Source organism: Seriola lalandi, unplaced genomic scaffold (genome assembly GCF_002814215.2).
Source record: "Seriola lalandi dorsalis isolate HSWRI2012SDOR001 ecotype SW California unplaced genomic scaffold, Sedor1 jcf7180002052685, whole genome shotgun sequence".
Taxonomy (NCBI): domain Eukaryota; kingdom Metazoa; phylum Chordata; class Actinopteri; order Carangiformes; family Carangidae; genus Seriola; species Seriola lalandi.
The window spans coordinates 70,179-88,006 of NW_019523238.1; the positions used below are offsets into that span (position 1 = coordinate 70,179).

Genomic DNA, 17,828 nt, shown 5'->3' on the forward strand with positions numbered 1-17,828 from the left:
TCGGAAAAAGCCTATCAACTGCTGCTGCTGCTGCTGCCCCCTCCTCCTCCTCCTCCTCCTCCTCTTCCTCCTCCTCCTCCTCCTCCTCCTCTCCTCTTTGTCACATTTATTAAAATCATATACATTATCAGCATCTTCTTATTCAAGACTTAGAAGCGTTTTTTTTTGTATGACTGGTCTGATAAAAATACTCCATAAAGATTCTTTGAACTGCTCTTTCCTCTAAACAAACGTAGGAGGCAGTAGAATCTCTAGAATATTCTTTGTCATATTGCAGTGAGTCAATATGATCAGATTGGATTTGTAGGCTTTTGTCTTCTCCTCTCTTGACCACTTTACTCCTCATACTTGCTCATGTCTCAATCTGTGCATGTGCTGTTTCCGTGTCACAGCAGATTCCTCCTGACATCCAGCAGCAATTTGAAGTCATTTTGGGTTAATGAGCCTGACTGACTGCAATGTTTGATGCAAAGAGGGTGACATGGGTGGCCTGTGTCACAGGAGCTTTCTCAGCTCTTATTGGGCAGTGCTGAGGACATAGCCTTTATCTGCTTTTCTTTTTTTTTCTTTTTTTTCTTTTCCGCTCTCTCTGTCCCCTTAAGAAATTCTGGGAACTGGATTCACCAGTGGGTTAAAAAAAATTTGCTGTGTCACACCAGCTCTTACTGGCACCAATAGCACCCTGGGAGTCTTAGCCGGGCCTGTATGAGCTCATATACAGATCAAACTCATCATACTTGCTTTAAATGTCCTCATTTAAAGCAAGCATTTTCTCTTACGTTCCTCAGGAGAGATGAAGTGAGCCCCCGTGGATCGTTTGTCATCGAGGGTTTCTGGTTGCAGGAGGTGGGATGATGTGTGTGCATGGAGGGATTCCTTTCCCTTTAAACAATCTGCCATGTCAGTGCGGTCCAAACTAGGCCCTTTTGCAGGGGTGTGTACTCTCACTCTCTAATCAAAGGGAATCCCTTGCCATTGCGGCCAGAAATGACAAACGATATGCCGTCACCTTTGAGTTCCTCATGAAAAATATACGTAGATTATTTTCACGTTAACAGCCTCTAATGCAGCTTTTCAGACAGACTTTTTTTTATGGATATGCTGGTGCTGCAACTAAAGATTATTCTCCTTGTCCATTTGTGCCTTGATTTTTCAGTCCAAAATCCAGAGATATTTTGTCAACTATTATAGAAATGATAGAAAACCAGAAAATATTCACATTAGGAAACTAGTAAAATTAGGGAATTTTTGCCAGTTTTGCCCCCCCCAAAAAAAAAAAAATCCAAAATGATTGACTAACTATCAAAGTAGTTGCTGATTAACCAATTTAACTGGACAAATTGTTTCAACTCTAAATTCGCATGTTGGTTTTTTAGCCCCAGATGAGGATCTTGGTAGTTATAGTCTTGTATTATAATTAATATCAGTGCATCCCATAGAATATATGATTGAGCAGTGACGTATTTCTGCCAGTCAGTGATGCATTTTTAGCAATTTATTTTATGTATATCAACATAACGCTAAGCCAGTTGGCACTGTAGTAATTCCAGTCATCACTTCAGGTTTGTGTTGCAGTATTTGGGGGACAGATAAATCTCATTAGGTTCAGCGCTCCTCTCCATCCACTGACATTGGGGAACCTGCGCCGTCTTCGTGCACCTCCGCTTGAGCGGAGAGTGTCAAAACTTAGTTATGAGAAATGTTAGCACATTGAGGAGGAGATTTTCAGATTAAAAGCACTGTCACGATGAAAGGTTATATGAAAACCGACCTACATAGTTCTTTATTTTTATCCGTATATTCCAGGCCCTGTGCAGTTATTGATCTGACAGAAGGCACGTTCCAACACAAGGTTGCTTTTCCAAATCAAATAAGCCTGAGTAATACAGCCTTTTTATAGCAACACAGTCTCTTTGACAACAACTGAACTACCACTCTGATCAGTCAAAATCTAAGTTTAACAGTGGAGCTCAGAGTGATGTCACAGCGTGGTGTTTTATACAGGTAAAAAGGTCAGTTTCAGCCGGAGAGAAGGTCACTGGGACACGTGAACCGCCTGTGCAGTGATGGTTTTCATTTACAGTGCAGCTGCCCCCAAGTGCTCGTAGGAGCATTTTAGCCATCTCCAGCACTCCTTTCAAACCCCCCCACCACCCCACCCCGTCCCGTCAATTCCACCCTCCCATCCCACCGCCCACCCCCCACTCCCCAGCCCCAACTGCAGTCGACTATCTTGAATATCGTTTCTCACTAACTAGCATAAGCTGTCCACGTGACAGCTGGAGCTACTGGTGCACTAAATGAATGGATTGCCATGGAAACTGGGAATTGCACATGACAAGTGAAATATTGCTCATTTTCTGTGCTGGGGATTGTACTGTTAGTCCAGAGTCTTTCATGTAAAAAGACAGAATAGACAGTGTCTTGTAATTATTAGAGCCGCAACTAATAATTATTTTCAATATCTGTCGATCATTTTCTTGATCACTTGATCACAGACAGTAGTTGGGAGATGACAGGAAACAAGGACAAGAGATGCAACAAAGGTCCTCAGCCAGATTCTGTCAGGGGATGTTGCAGTTCACGGTTGGCGTATTGCCCCAAGCCACAGGGACATCTCAAAATTGCTTTTATTTTTTTGGGTCCAAAGCCTGAAATTCCTGCTGATTTATTTTCTGCTGACTGATTAACTGTTTAAACTCTTGTAATAATGCTCTAATGCTTAGATGATAATGTTGTTCCATTCCTTTTTGTATGACGTGTATGCAATTTGGTGCTGTTGATCACAGCTTGTGTTCCTAATTGGTGACTAAAGTTTCCCTTTTCTCCTGCCTCCAGGTAACAGAGCTGAACGAGGCCCTGTCCAATGAGGAGAGGAACCTCTTGTCTGTGGCCTACAAGAATGTGGTCGGCGCCCGCCGCTCCTCCTGGAGGGTGATCTCCAGCATTGAGCAGAAGACCTCGGCCGACGGCAATGAGAAGAAGATTGAAATGGTCAGGGCCTACCGGGAGAAGATTGAGAAGGAGCTGGAGGCTGTGTGCCAGGACGTGCTCAACCTCCTGGACAACTTCCTGATCAAGAACTGCAGCGACACGCAGCATGAGAGCAAGGTGTTCTACCTGAAGATGAAGGGCGACTATTACCGGTACCTGGCCGAGGTGGCCACTGGGGAGAAGAGAGCCACCGTGGTGGAGTCGTCGGAGAAGGCCTACAACGAGGCACACGAGATCAGCAAGGAGCACATGCAGCCCACCCACCCCATCCGCCTGGGCCTGGCTCTCAACTACTCTGTGTTTTACTACGAGATCCAGAACGCCCCGGAGCAGGCCTGTCATCTGGCCAAGACCGCCTTCGACGACGCCATTGCCGAGCTCGACACCCTCAACGAGGACTCCTACAAAGACTCCACTCTCATCATGCAGCTGCTCCGAGACAACTTGACACTGTGGACAAGTGACCAGCAGGATGACGAGGGAGGGGAGGGCAACAATTAAAGAGAAACCACACTTCGAAAAAATTATGAAGGGCCGGTGGACTTTGGCAGCCGCTTTTGCCGATGATACTACCGCAGCAGCAGTTCTTTATTTTTCCATGTGTTAAAAGAAAAGAATCAAAAGAGAGGTGAGAGTGGAGGTTAAATCTTAGTTTAAATATATATAGAAATATATATACAGTTGAAAGGGGCCTCCGTCTTCTTGATTTTCTCTTTGACATTTGCCAAAACCACTGATATGTCAGTCAATCAGCCTGAAGTGGTTGTTGTTGGATTGAAATGGCAGCCTCACACTGGCATAGGAACTGATCTTGTTCTGTCAAGACAAGCTGCTTAGTTAGGTTTTTGCGTGATAGAGATGCATTTGAGTCACTTGAGAGAGAAAATGCTTGAATGGGAATTCCTCACAAAACTAGTTTGCATTGGTTCCAGCCGTAGTCTACATATGAGAAAGGGCCCTGAAAGCCATGGGTGTTAAACTCACACCAACCACGAGAAAAGGGAAAGTTTTAAACTGATAAAATCCCCCAAATTTTAAAAGGATAAATTGCACAGGAGTGAAAATGAGGACTGGTTAGACAAAATTTATTCCCCGCCTTCTGTCTGAAGTGTATTTGGCATCTCAAAGATTAGTCTGTTTTGTCACTGGAACCATTGATTCTTTTGGAGGTGAAGATTACTAAAGGCAGAGACTTAACAATATAAAACAAAAAATGACAAAAAAATAAAATAAAATAAAAGCAGCTTCAGAGTTTGTGGTTTACTTCTGTGTTTGTTTTATTAAATGCACTTGCCTACTATACTGTTTCTTCAGTGTAAGATGATGACAACAATAATATCGATTATTCAATATTGTGCATGCTGGTGATGTATTTATATACAGTAGCTTGACTTTATTAACTTATACTGTGGGTGTTAAGTATTCATATGATTGAGAAAAACAGGCTTTGTCTGATGTTGATTTCTAATTTCTAATTTATTTCATTTTGTTATGGTTTTTGATTTGCTATACCAAAATGGTGATCGTAAAAATTGACCTGTAATGGGCGTTGCTATAGTGACATGCAATATGTGTATTTAATTTGTTAATGAAAGAAAAAAAGGAAGATAAAAACCCACCAGTGATCACTTAATCTTACCAGCTGGTGTTTGTCACATTGAAGTATGATTATGATATATTTTGTTCTTTGAACAGTATTTAAGTACTTTTTTCTGTCATGCTATCCAGTTTTAATAATGGTGAAGTTTTCAGGCTCAATGTTTCTGTTATGATTCACAAACATGGACCATATTTTATTTCTGACAGTATACTTTTTTTTGTTTGTTTGTTTGTTTTTATACCTTTTAGCTGTTCCTGAGTGACAAAATATCTTGAATGTGAGTCATTATGTAGCAGTTGCACAAGAACCGAAATAATAGCTATGATAATAAAAAAGAATATGACTAAATTATACATGCACCATTTCCGTGGTGGTCTAGTGTATTGTTGTATCGTCACCCATATGAAAATTTGTTTTGAAGGAAAAACCATTTCATAGAAAAAAAATGTTATAACGCTTTGTTTTGTGCCCTGAGTACAGTATGTGCTTTCTTTTTGTGCCTGTATCATTATTTGCCTCATTTGCAAAGTTAACCTTTACAGAAAAAAGGATTTATCTGCCAGTATTTTAAGTTTCTGCAAGCATGTGTGCGAGGTTTAACATTTTCCCTTCAATGGTTCCTCACTTTTACATGTGTCTGGTCTCTGTACAGCACATAGATATGAATATTCAACACCAATGCACAAATACAGTCACAGGGAAAGCATATAGGCAATTCACGAGAATTGGTTATTGATTAGCAAAATGTGAGACTTCACGTCTTCTGAACAAACTTTAGACACTAGGAAGCTGCTTAAGAGCACAGAAAGCTGCTGAACAGATTTATCTTCATAATGCTGCTAGTTCTATAGATTATTACATTAATATATTCATACAGATGGCAGTTTATTTTTCCTAATCGATGGCAGTTTTGGGGGACAGTTTTATTTTTTATTTCATATGTGATGGCTTAAGAGAGAAACCAAAAGCCTTAAGGTCAGTCACACACCCTTGTTCACGTATGCCAATTATGTCACCATGATGAGTCAGCCTCCATGAGCTCACACTGTATGTCACAGCTGCTTTGATTTATTTTTAACGTAGTATAAGGTTGATGGTCTTGAAGGCTCGCCAGACGAATTGCATGAAATTCTGATGCCAATCTACACAACTGCTCACACAGATCCTAAATATTAGAATGGAGTTGAATCCTACACAAGTCGTGTGTGTTACAACGAGTGGAAACTGAATATTTCTCTCACTTTTTTTTTGTTTGAATATTTTTTGTAAAACCATGTCAGGAGACTTTCACTCATTGCCAAGAATACATGCATTATTTTTTTCTCTGTGGTTTGTGTTTTATTTTTTCATTATTTCAGATGTTGATCTTTGTTTCTGTGACATGAAAACATACAAATACAAGATCTGAGGAAAGAATTAGATTTTAGAGCTGACCTACTGGAAATTAGCAAGGATGGGGAGGGGGTGGGGGTGTGGTAGCTGAACATGGGATACAAACTGTATGCTCTGAGGAATTTTTGGTTGCCATCTGTTGCCCATTAAAGTTATTTGTTTATCTGTATTATTCTATATTTTCATTTCTTTCTGTAATGTAGCCATTTACAGTCATACCAGAAACACCACAGCTCATTCCTTTTCATTCTGTAAGTTCATGACTGAGGAGATTTTCAACATTTCTGTTGAGTTTTACAACCCACACATTGATACAGGAAGTCAATATGACCTTATGTAACCCTTTGTGGGTCATGTAACTGGTGTGTGTGTGTGTGGTATGCGTGAGTGTTTGCATCCATATCTGGATGGGTAGTGTGTGCTGTATATGCCTGCACCACTGCATGTGTTGGGTGTCTGTGGGTGAACGTATGAGATGGAGTCTGTATCAGCTGCAGTGCAGAGACACTGCCAGCTCACACAACAACTACAGTATTACTTAAATGAGGCTCTTTTTAAGGCAGCTTTGCTAATCATCAACTGAATTAGGCCATAGATCAAAGAATGTTTCTGTGCTTCAAAAGACAACAGATTTTTATAATCACAGCAGAAGCGCACTGCAATAAAATAAAATCCTGCACCTCATGATGGACAATGGAAGGAGAAACTGCATCTTTTAAGCGTTTAGATTTACATTTACACGGTATCTTTACACTCAAAGGTCGAGTTTATCTGGGTAATTATGCATATCCGTGTGTTTCAAACTGACAGTCGAGCCCCTCACATTGATTGATAAGCTGAAGTGCCAAGCTGAAGTGCCAAGCTGCTGGACCGCCCACCCTCAGACTGCAGCCTCTTGCTGCAGCTTGCTGCACTGAACCTTTCATGAGATGAAATTCTGTGCTTTGAACGGTCTTCCTCGCCAGCCAATAGCTGACAGGCACACTCTCCACAGCCTCCAATCCCGTTCCTGTTGCTAGGGCTATAATAAGTATCCCTCTATTAGTCTGGCTCCTTGCTGCACTGCTCAGACACCTATTGCATCCTGTAAAAAATGAGAGCTTAAAGCACAGGAGGCATTAGGATTCAGCACCAACCTATCTTCCACCCTGTGTTTTAATGCACTGCTACACTTTCAGGGACACTGGTGTCATCTTTATTGGTAAATGTTGGTGACATTACGCATCCCAAGATACACTGTGGCCTACTGATGGACATGTAATTGAATTTCCAGCAGCTGCAAATTCAATTTAGCACTGTCCATGTCAAATTAAAGTAAAACTAAATAGATATTTCTCATGAAATAACATATAATTCATGCTGTTTACATTAAATATACGTATCCAGTCAAACCAGTTTATTTTATAGATGTAACCTACATCCCTGGAGAAGATTACGTTATGCAGATATGCACAAAACTGAAAGCTGCTCTGCCATGCTTCAATTCTACTTATACACGAACTGCTCTGTCTGATCACTTTCATCGCATGGAGCATTATTTCCCCGAGGGAGGCCAGGATGACAAGGCACAAGTGCTCATCAAGCCATAATTATGTCACCCAAAGGCGAACGCCCTCTAAATCACCACATCGAATTCCTCGTTAGCATCAGTGGACAGCTGCTGTGATGCTTCTTTTCAACAGCATCTAGTCTTAAAAGGTCCCGATGATGTAAAAGAAGTGATTAAAAATAAAATGTGGAAGCCAGGTATATTTTGAAGATGGTACAGGTATGGTTATTTTTGTCCTTTTTGAATTTTATGCGCTCTTTCAAGATTGTAGAAGGGTAGTTGTGCGCATATCCCTTCCTGTTTTTAGGTCAGATAGAGGAAAACAGATTCACTGAAGGGAAAATGAAGAGTCCATATGCCCTGGACTCAAAGACATCGTCCCACATTTTGTGAAATATGTTCACTTCCTTTCTTGCTGAGACTTAGATGAGAGGATGGATACCACTCTCATGTCGGTTTGGTAAATAAGAAGCCACTGCCAGGAGCCAGTTAGCTTAGCTTAGCATAAAGACTTGAAACAATGCAAATCAGCTAGCCAGGTTTGGTCTGACAGTCACAAAGTCTGTCTATCAGCACCTTAAGTGTTTGTACATTTTGGGTTTTGTACAGCTAAAACGGAGGTGCAACATGTCAAGCTTTAGATGTTCGTTATCACACAGACAGAGCCAGCTGTTTCCCTCTTTTTCCAGTTTTTAGGCTAAGGCTAACTGGCCACTAGCTGACACTTCATATTTATCATACATATATCAAAGTGCAGTCGATCTTCTCTCAAAACTATTGGAAAGAAAGCAAACGTGTTTTTAATAAAATGTCAAAGTATTCCTGCTCCCAAAACTTAATTGTACTGAAAAAAAAAGCTATGATTCGACCTTGTCTTTTGTCATGTTCACTATTTGCCTGCTTTTTCAGTCCAATGAAGTCAGTGTAAAAATACTTTTTTCTAACTTTCTACTACTTTCTAACTTTCAAGGTTTTTCCCAAATTGTGCCTTTTCCCCCTTCTTCTTAGTTTTAGTAAACTTTTTGACTTTTTCACTCAGTCCAGCGAGAAGCAGATTTTGATAGAAAAATGTCCATCTTTTTTCCCTGAAGCCCTAACAGCTGTTTTTGTTTGACCAGCTGTTGAAGCTGAAGTTTTTTTTAATACAGTTTTGATTAAAAATGATTCAAACAATAAATCAGTTATTGAAAGTGGTATATGTTCATTTTTTGTCAATCAACTAATTGGTTCATCATTTAAGCTGTAGTGTCCTGGTTGGTTTCTGCATGCCTGAAACTGTCATGCAGTGAGGGTCAAATTTTAGCCCTGGGGGCCCCTAAGAGGTTAATCTGACCATGTCTGTGACTCAGGCTTCTCACACTCATCACTGACCCATTCATCATCAACCAAACCTCAAGGCTGTTGTGGGTAGTTCTGGGGCTCTGGGGCCAAAGTGGCAGCTGTATGGACTAGACAGTGGATGGCAGCAACAAGAGAACAAGTTTGATTTCACATATTTCCTGAAAGAATATTTTGTCTAACTTTAAAACAGGATGGATGGCAGTCCACATCCAATCAGGTGTTAGAAAATAAAACCTTCAATCACTATTCTCCTGCACTGAGATCAGACACGATGAGATTGTATTTTTACGTAGCACACCACAGCACACAACACACACTGATAAAACAGACGAACACACGTCGGATTTTGAAAAGTTTATGATCCAACTCAACGTGATCTGCACCTCAAAGACGCAAAGAAGATAATAGCTGTACAGCTCCAGAAATATCAACCCATTAGAGGGAGAAAAGAGAGATGGAAAGAAAGAGGGGACCGATGTAGAAGCAAAGAACAGAGACAGATCTATAAATAGGCCTCCCTGCAGCCTGTGAGTAGACAGTGAAGAGACCAGAGACATCAATGTGACAGCATCTCCACTATAGAGACTATCTGCTTCTGTATGGACCATGGGAGTTCATATCTTCAGTTAAGAGTCTGATTCATCATGTTTTACCCCCCGCTGAGCAAACACGTTACATGACATGGAATTACACAGGTAATACTTACAATCAACTCTGATATCTGAGCTTTTCCTAAAGTCCACGTTTGTTTTTTTTCTCACAGCATTAAGTTATCATAAGACAAAGAGCACTGCTGACTCTTTCAGGCACAAAGACAGCTGTTATGCATGGCTGCAGCAAAATGAATTATTCAGGCTAACATTTAGACTTTGTATTATTTATCAAAAAGTGCCACAACGTTCAGCTGAAGGTTTTAAGAGACTATTTTAGGGAGCATTTGTCCCGAAACATTGCAGGATACATTGCATCTGTTAGAAAAGCTCTCCATCTCCATTAACACTGCTGTCTTTTCATTTAATTATTTGGCTACGTGCTTATTGCTAAACTTACATACTGTAAGTGACAATTGATAACTACAGAGGCTTGTGTGATGAACACAACTTTGTAAAAGGTGAATCTAAAATTAAGTGGCCCCCTACCCCACCCCCTCCCATTCTCACAGTTTCGTCACTGCTTTGTGTTTTTTCAAGGCCTCCCGTTGCTGGAGAATCACAGTCACACCATGTTCCCTGACAAAATAACACAAGTGTCCTCAAACTCCATTATTTACACTCTTATTTGATGTGTTTTTCTTGGAATACATGAGGATAATTGACTTAAATAATCAATGTGCTCGAGGATATACTTTCAGATGATCTTTTTCCTCCTGCAAACATCCTGCGAACTTTCTGCGAAGAACGGCGCACAAGCTTTAGTTGCGAACGCTCCATGTCATGTTAATAATGCTGTTCTTGCTGTACAAAATTAGATGAGTCGCATCAAATGTGAATCAGACCTCATCCTCTGTTGCTCCAACATTAGAGTCACCAATGTTTGGTAAGTGACTTCTTGGAGCCTAGCGTAAAGCGTCCAACGCCTCCTTGGATCCATGGATCCACAGTCAGCTCACTGTCAGAGGAGGTGACCTATCTGTGTGACCTCCTCTGACAGAGCGCTGACCAGGGGGGCGTCTGCAGCGAGGAGGCCTCACACAGTGAAACAGCTATAATGGTGTGCTAAATTTAGCTGCATCTGTATTAGAAAGTGATTTTTTTTTCTTTCCAGCTGACATGTCCATCTGCTCATTATCATGCTTGTCATAGATGTTCTTACACAGGAAAAAATTAAGAATTGAAAAATTGAGAAAGTGAGAATGAAATGATATTACTTGAATGACTGAAATGTAATATTAAGAAGTTTTGGTAGAGTTAGAGTTACCAGTCTGCGTTGTGTGTTTCTGCTCTTCATCGAGAGGTGCCTGTTTGTTCTTTTTAACAGTGTCTTGCCAGTCATGCTTTGTTTTACAATTAGTTCCTCAGGTGCCAACTGGTTGACAAATTATATCTCCCAGTGTTTGTGGGTCTGCCTGAAGTCTGAGCTGGCGACTCATTATGTATGTGGGCACGGGGGATCCCTAACAGTGCAGGGAAGAAGAAGACAGAGATGAAAAAAAAAAAAAAAAGAAAATAGAAAAGGCTTCCTTCACTTTGCAGCCTGGAGGGCGATGTACAGTCCCGTTGACAGCGGGTCAGTGGGGTCAGCCGTGGTGAATAACAGGCACAGAGAAGAGAGAGAGAGTGAGAGAGAGAGGGGACGGTGACGTGGAGCCGGCTGAGGCTACAGGAGTGAAACGTGGCGTGGTGACAGGAATAGAGGGTTAACGGTGAGATCCAAAGGTCAGTGTTTAACTAAATATCTGAGGCTGAACTGCAGCTGGCTCTGGATGTGGAAACTGAAGGGAGTCTGGGTGTGGAACCAGACGCTGAGGCAAAGTTTCCCCTGCCCATCGATGAAACAATGACACCACAGATACTGCCCAGAAACAAAGACCTTATTATGCATTTGAACATACAGAGAATAGAATAGAATAGAATAGAAGAGAATAGAAGAGAATAGGACATTGCATTACTGCTCAGGCAGTGTGAGCTGAGGAAAAAGAGCAGTCATACAGTGAAGTTACTACTCTGTATGAGCGCAGTATTGTGCTGTTGCATGGCAACAGTTTCCACAGAAATCTTTGCTCAGAAACACTCCTCTTGTTCTTCACATAACTGCAACAAGCAGAAAAATGGGCTGACTGCTGGAATAAAAATGGTCTCACCGACCATTTTAGCTTCCAGGGGCTTAAGATGTGTTTTAATTTCATTCTGACACATTTACAGGGAAACTAACACAGGAAATGTATTGAAAACCTTTTGGTTTTGGGGCTGCAGTGTTTCACAAGCTGTAAGCCACATCAGCATGTAGGATATTTATCTGTGATAATAAAATACGTACTATTCCAGCTTTTACACTGCCTTATGAAGCCTGAGAGCAGTAACAGTGAAGGCTCATAGCTATGCCTTTTATCCTGATTATTAATCATTGTCACAGACCTTACATTGAACCTCAAAAGACATTTAGACATTTAGATACTAATGTTACACTTTACAGTTTCTACAATACAATGTGGTAATGGTGGATTTGAACTAATTAGTTAAATTAATTAATTTTTTTAAGTACATTTAAATATGTTACTTAAAGGTAGATCACCTCATTAAACCACATGAAATCCACTGGAGCCAGAGGCTAGGCTAGTTAGCATTTAGCAGCAGTAATTCACCCGGTTTTCCATTTTATTTCATTAGGCATTTCATGGTGTAATAATTTCTATGGTAAGGTAAGGTATCAGAAGGTCAGATGGTTTTGATTCAACTTTGACCAAATATGTACAGTTGTTATTGCATTTTGCCTTTGTAAGACAGTATAGATATACAACAGCAGTGAGGAATCACCTGAGCCAACAAATGGCGCTAATATAGCTTTGCTAACCAGCCATATTTGTTACATAATTGGCCACTAACATACTGTTGATACGATGTGTTGACATGATGCTTCAATAACTATACTAACTATAGTTTTACACTTTGGGAAATACACATATTAACTTTATGCAGACAATGAGACAAGAAGTTTAACACCACTCTCATGTCTGAACAGTGAATATAAGCCAAAGCTTGTTAGCTAAATTTAAAAACCCGTCTGGCTATGTTTAAATGTAAAAAAAATCATTAGAGGTGCTGGTGGGCCCATTTTGTAACCTTCAGACAATTTACATTGGCCTGGATTGGCTGTTCACCTGTCCATGATTTTACTCCTCCTCTGTTCTACTAACTTCTCTTACTCCAAAATATCCATTACAATTTGATCTACGTGTTTTAATTCTACATCAGCAGCTGCACAATATCTTCCTGTTAAAAAAAGAAACAAAATCTTGGTGCTTGTTGCTGTTCCCTTTCCATACTGTATTGTTGTCTCAGACCTTCAGAGACTTTGTTCCACCTACTAAACACACCTCCAGAGAAGCTTTCAGGCCCACTCTGGGCTGCCTCTCTAAAAACCAATGTGGTAGCCACAACTCAACCTGATAAACCTGAAATTTGTGCTGATCAGGACACTTGGTGTAAAGTAATGCTGTAATGGTGACTGGCAGCGGTACTCTTGCTCAGGGATTTTACATTTTGCAGCATCATGCCTCCTCCTCATCTTCTGAACTGAAACATCTATTTTTGCAGCAAAATCAAAGGAGGGAAGAAAGCAGTGTTGACAATCAGTTTGTATTTGGATAAAATATCTGGTACTAGTACTTTGAGTATTTCCAATTTATGTTACTTTATACTTCTACTTCACTACATTTCATAGGCAAATTTTGTACATTTTACTTCATTACATTTGTCTGATGGTTGTAGTTACCAGTTACTTTGCAGATTCAGATTATTAATTTAAAACATATTCAACAATAGAGGATTATGTATTATTATAGCTTAAGCTACCAGCCCGTATATAGAGCAGTTAATGTTAGCTGCATTCGTAATTATGACACAAATATAGTGTATATTACTCGGAAATTAGTTGTACTGCATAATGAGTTCTTTTACTTTTGGTACTTTTACTTTAGTAAGAATTTTGAATAGAGGAATTTTACTTGTAACAGCATATTTTCCTACACTTTTACTTTTTCAAATCTGCCACTTTGCCACGAAGAAAATATCTGCTAGGTAACTGAAAATAATACAATACAAGAAACAACACCAATTCCATCCCCTCTGTCTGATATCTTACCCTTATAATTCAGCAGGATATTGTCCTTTCGTTACAATTTTACATATTTCAACTTGTTTCTAGCTGCGCAGTTTCTGAGTCAAATATTTTAAATATACAAATATAACAATAATAAGACATGAATTATTTTCCATGTGAAAGAACAACATGATATATTAAGAGATATTTGCATGAACAGCTGGCAACAAATTCGCACCAGCTGTTCGTATGTTCAAACGTCCAGAAGTGTTATCTTTTACGCAGCAGGCTGCTCCACACAAACTACTTTTTACATTGACTACTGACGTAAGTATCTGACCTGAAATTAGACAAATGCTACATATTTTAAAACATTTACAACAATGACACAACAGACCTCAAATTACAAAATGCTGTGCCAATCACATGAGTAATGATAATTAAGTAACTAGCAGGTTAACATAATCGAATATTCCCACTCATTCTAAACTCTATGAATTCTACTTCTTCTGAAACACACATTTATGTCTGCACACATGTATACTGTTTACATAGCTGATTGCTCTTAATTGGACGGACGGATGTTTCCTAGCAGATGATTTACATTTGGAAAGTCTTTACCAGCTGAGACATTCCTCAAGTTTTATTGGATTGAAACTAACTGGTATGAACATTTAATAAATAGTTCATAACACACAATAGTTGTAAATGCACAGTAACAGCTTCGCTACCTCGATTGGGTTGCACCAGATGTTCTTTGAAGTCTGTACCTTAAGTCGTGTACTGTAGTAACTCATTTTTGCAAAATCTTTGGTCTAACTCTTGTTTATGAAATCACATCTTCTTCTTTGTTACAACTATCACTGAACCTGCTGTCCACACGTCTGCTGTCCTCAACCTCAAGTGTGTGTAGGTTGCTCCATAGCTGTGCACCTTCTCAAGTTCATTATGGTGCTGTATAGTACAATTATGTCCAATTTGTTGGTCCAATAATGTGAGCATATGCTGCAATGTGATGTTTATATGTATGAATTTCATCATAAATACAATGGGGAAATGTAATTTAACAATGTATTTTTTGGATGCTGGTGTTGAACTTTTTTTTTTTTACACTTGTAAAGGAGACTTGTCAGAGCAGTGAGGGTTGTTGCTGTGAACAAGGGCTTAAACTCCTGGTTTATGGCTGATCTCTTTACTTGCAACACAATGCTGCCCTCTACTGGTCCATAGAATAAAGTGCATTTGATACTGAAACAGGCCTTAAAAATAAAACCAGGATGCAGTTTCAGTGTTTCAGAGTGTGTTATGAGAAGTGAGATACATGATGTATCATGTTTTGGATGCTTAAGAAGAACGGTGATGGTGATTTAGAAGTGCGTATTTACTGTCTGACTGTTGCTGAATGGTTAACTAACAATGAGGCGATCCAAGGACAGAACAAAGAGAAAACAATACACAGCTTGCCACACGGCTGCCATCTAGTGTTTCAGCAATAGACAAAACTATCAGTGGTTTCTCCTGCAATGATTCAAAATCACTGTTTGAAATAAGATTTTTTATTATCTTCAACAGCTGTAGGAAAATGTAAAAATATCTTCTTTATAGAGCATATTTACATTTTTAAGAACAATCCAAAGTAATCAAAATAATATTACATCCATTAACAACATATGCTGTCAACAGTGTCATCTGTAATTCAGAGACAGATGGAACAAAATCTAATCTTACTTGCTATCATTTTATGTATTTAATGCATTATATCACATGACTGTTTTTTTGCACTAAAGTGAGAAAAAAACTACAACCGTGTAATCACAGCAAGCAAGACACAAAAGCAAAAGTTAGGTGGGAATTTTAATCCGTGTCAATGCATATGTGAATTTAATCTGTACACTCTGTAAATGTGTCATCTTCATACAAGTCCTCCAACTCTCCTTCTCTGCTCCCCTCGTTGCTGACTTTCCTGCGGGCGACAAACGCTCGATCATGTTTCTGAAGGTACTAAGTGAGACTGCTGATAGGGAGGAGGAGAAAGGGGTGGGGCGGTAACACTAGACTAAAAATGTCATAGAGTACATGTCCTCCACAGCACAGCTCATCACTTTTTATCCACAGCAACCTCAAGAGGACACAAGACAAACAGGAAACACAAAGCACTCAACAACAACTGTGTGTGCGTGTGTGTGTGTGTGTGTGTGTGTGTTGTGTGCGTGCGTGCGTGCGTGCGTGCGTGCGTGCGTGCGTGTGTGTGTCTATTTATCTTCGGTACAGCTCGTTGATGAGAGATTTGCGTTGTCTTGTCTCTCTTAAATCCTCTTAAGGCTGGACAAACAGCTGATGAGCTGTGCTGGCTGTGGAGCGTATATGAGCTCAACCTAAATGCTTTTGAAAAATTTACCTCAAGGAAGGATGAAGCTGAGGCGAAGACCCCAATAAGCCCCAAGAACCACTGCAAGAAGGAGATGTAATGTAAGAGGCCAGAATTTATAATCCGCTGGCTTGCAACACAGTTAATGATAAACACAGATTTTACTGTAACAGGACTGTAGCAGGAGTAGTCAGACAAGAATGGGAGATGAGCTTATTTGTGATTTTGCAGAGAGTTAGATGAGAAAATTGTTTAATGTGAAGCTATCTTAGCTTGGCATAAAGACTAAACAGGGGGAAATAGCACCTTTAAAGCTTACTGATTAACACTAGGCTATATGTGCCTGATTAAAACTAATTTTGTTCTTTGTATTTTTTTTATATTTTCTACAATATTGTAGAATCAAGATATAACATGTTAATTAGTAAGCTTTAGAGGTGCTGACAGGTACTCACAGGCTAGCTGCTTCCACCTGTTTCCAGTTTTTATGCTAAGCTATGGGCTGCAGGCTGTAGCTTCAAATTTACTGAGCAGATAAGAAAGTGGTATCAAGTGGTATCCAACTATCAGCAAGAAAGCATATAAAAGTATTTATCCAATTGTCAAATTCTTTAACCTTCAGCATTTGAAATAATTTTTATTAGTGTTCTCATCAGAGCAATTGTGCCTGTGCCTTTACTGTGCTTCTGCTCCAAAGAACATATAATATTATTATTAATATTATTATTAATACCATATAATAATATGGAGAGCCAAAGTGCTTAATATTAAATAATTTAAAAAGACATTATGAAGTAAATAATCATGAATAAATACAATGCATTTTTAAAACTCAGCTCAATATTGTGAAATGTTATTTCAGCCTGCTTGTTTTCACAGTAACAAAATTTACTGTAGATTATTTTTTAATGAATTTCAATTTGTATTTCAAAATGACCTCTTTTCAAAACTCAGCTTTTAAATTTCACAATGCAATTTTCCCCAATGACTGTTTTATTACATAATGCCTATTTTCATCACAAACTTTTGTCCATCAATGAAGACAAAGAGGGTTGAGCCAGTTTTGTAATTTGCTGTTACTTGAGCAGATTTGATTTTGAAATGAAAACTGCTAAGACCTGCAACACACTCTGTTACTGTGTAAAGAAGCATACAGTCATAATAATAATGATGAGCTGACTTTTTAAAAAAAACTGATTATTACACAATTTTATTGTTGTATTAAAAATTGTGTCTCCACTCATTTGTATTCACATTACTTCATATTGTCATATTTGTTCATTTATTTAACATCTGGGTCTCCATACAGAATGATGTCCAACCTCTGTGAAAATCAGACCAGAGATCAGATTTGAACATAAAGTCATGTATAAATCATGAATTCAACTGTCCCTACTACTCTAGGCAGAAAAGTTTAATGTTTAATCACTGGACCACAATGCCACAAAACATCATCCCTCCAAGAAGATCAAAATGTAAACATTTTGATCTTCTTCTTCAAGCCAGCTGGAGCAGCAAAATACGCCTTTCAAAACGTGAAATATTTATAATGAACTTTCTTTTTTATGCATTCACATACAACTTGAACATACCCTTTGGCATCTTAAGTGTTTTCAGTTCCACCTGCTGTTGTCTTATATTCCACCATTTACATACAGTATCACATGTGTCAGACGGACAGATCATCTCCACAGATGTCACTGTGTGGGAGACACCAGTGCTGCATACTGTAGTGCTGGTGGCATGTGTCTGTGTGGAGGAGGATGTAGCTGCTGCTGCTCCACATCTCTCTTCACACACGGAGGTGTAATTAGCTGTGCCCCCCA

General features: G+C 39.4%; 2 protein-coding genes across 3 annotated transcripts in view; one reads left to right on the forward strand and one right to left on the reverse strand.

Moving 5' to 3' along the window:
- The window catches only part of ywhag2 (3-monooxygenase/tryptophan 5-monooxygenase activation protein, gamma polypeptide 2), a 7,715-nt gene extending 1,560 nt beyond the window's left edge, over window positions 1–6,155 (forward strand). Inside the window, exon 2 of the mRNA XM_023400592.1 lies at window positions 2,816–6,155. Within this exon, the coding sequence (XP_023256360.1) occupies window positions 2,816–3,495 (680 nt within the window). The 3' untranslated portion in view covers window positions 3,496–6,155. The remainder of the gene's footprint in view (window positions 1–2,815) is intronic.
- A 9,320-nt stretch (window positions 6,156–15,475) lies between these two features.
- camkk1b (calcium/calmodulin-dependent protein kinase kinase 1, alpha b) overlaps window positions 15,476–17,828 on the reverse strand; it is an 8,463-nt gene continuing 6,110 nt past the window's right edge. Inside the window, exons 16-17 of one of the 2 annotated variants that reach the window (XM_023400584.2) lie at window positions 16,033–16,083; window positions 15,476–15,597 (exon numbers count right to left, since the gene is read on the reverse strand). In XM_023400584.2, the coding sequence (XP_023256352.1) occupies window positions 15,516–15,597; window positions 16,033–16,083 (133 nt within the window). In that variant the 3' untranslated portion in view covers window positions 15,476–15,515. The remainder of the gene's footprint in view (window positions 15,598–16,032; window positions 16,084–17,828) is intronic. The other variant, XM_023400585.2, reaches the window with a different exon arrangement.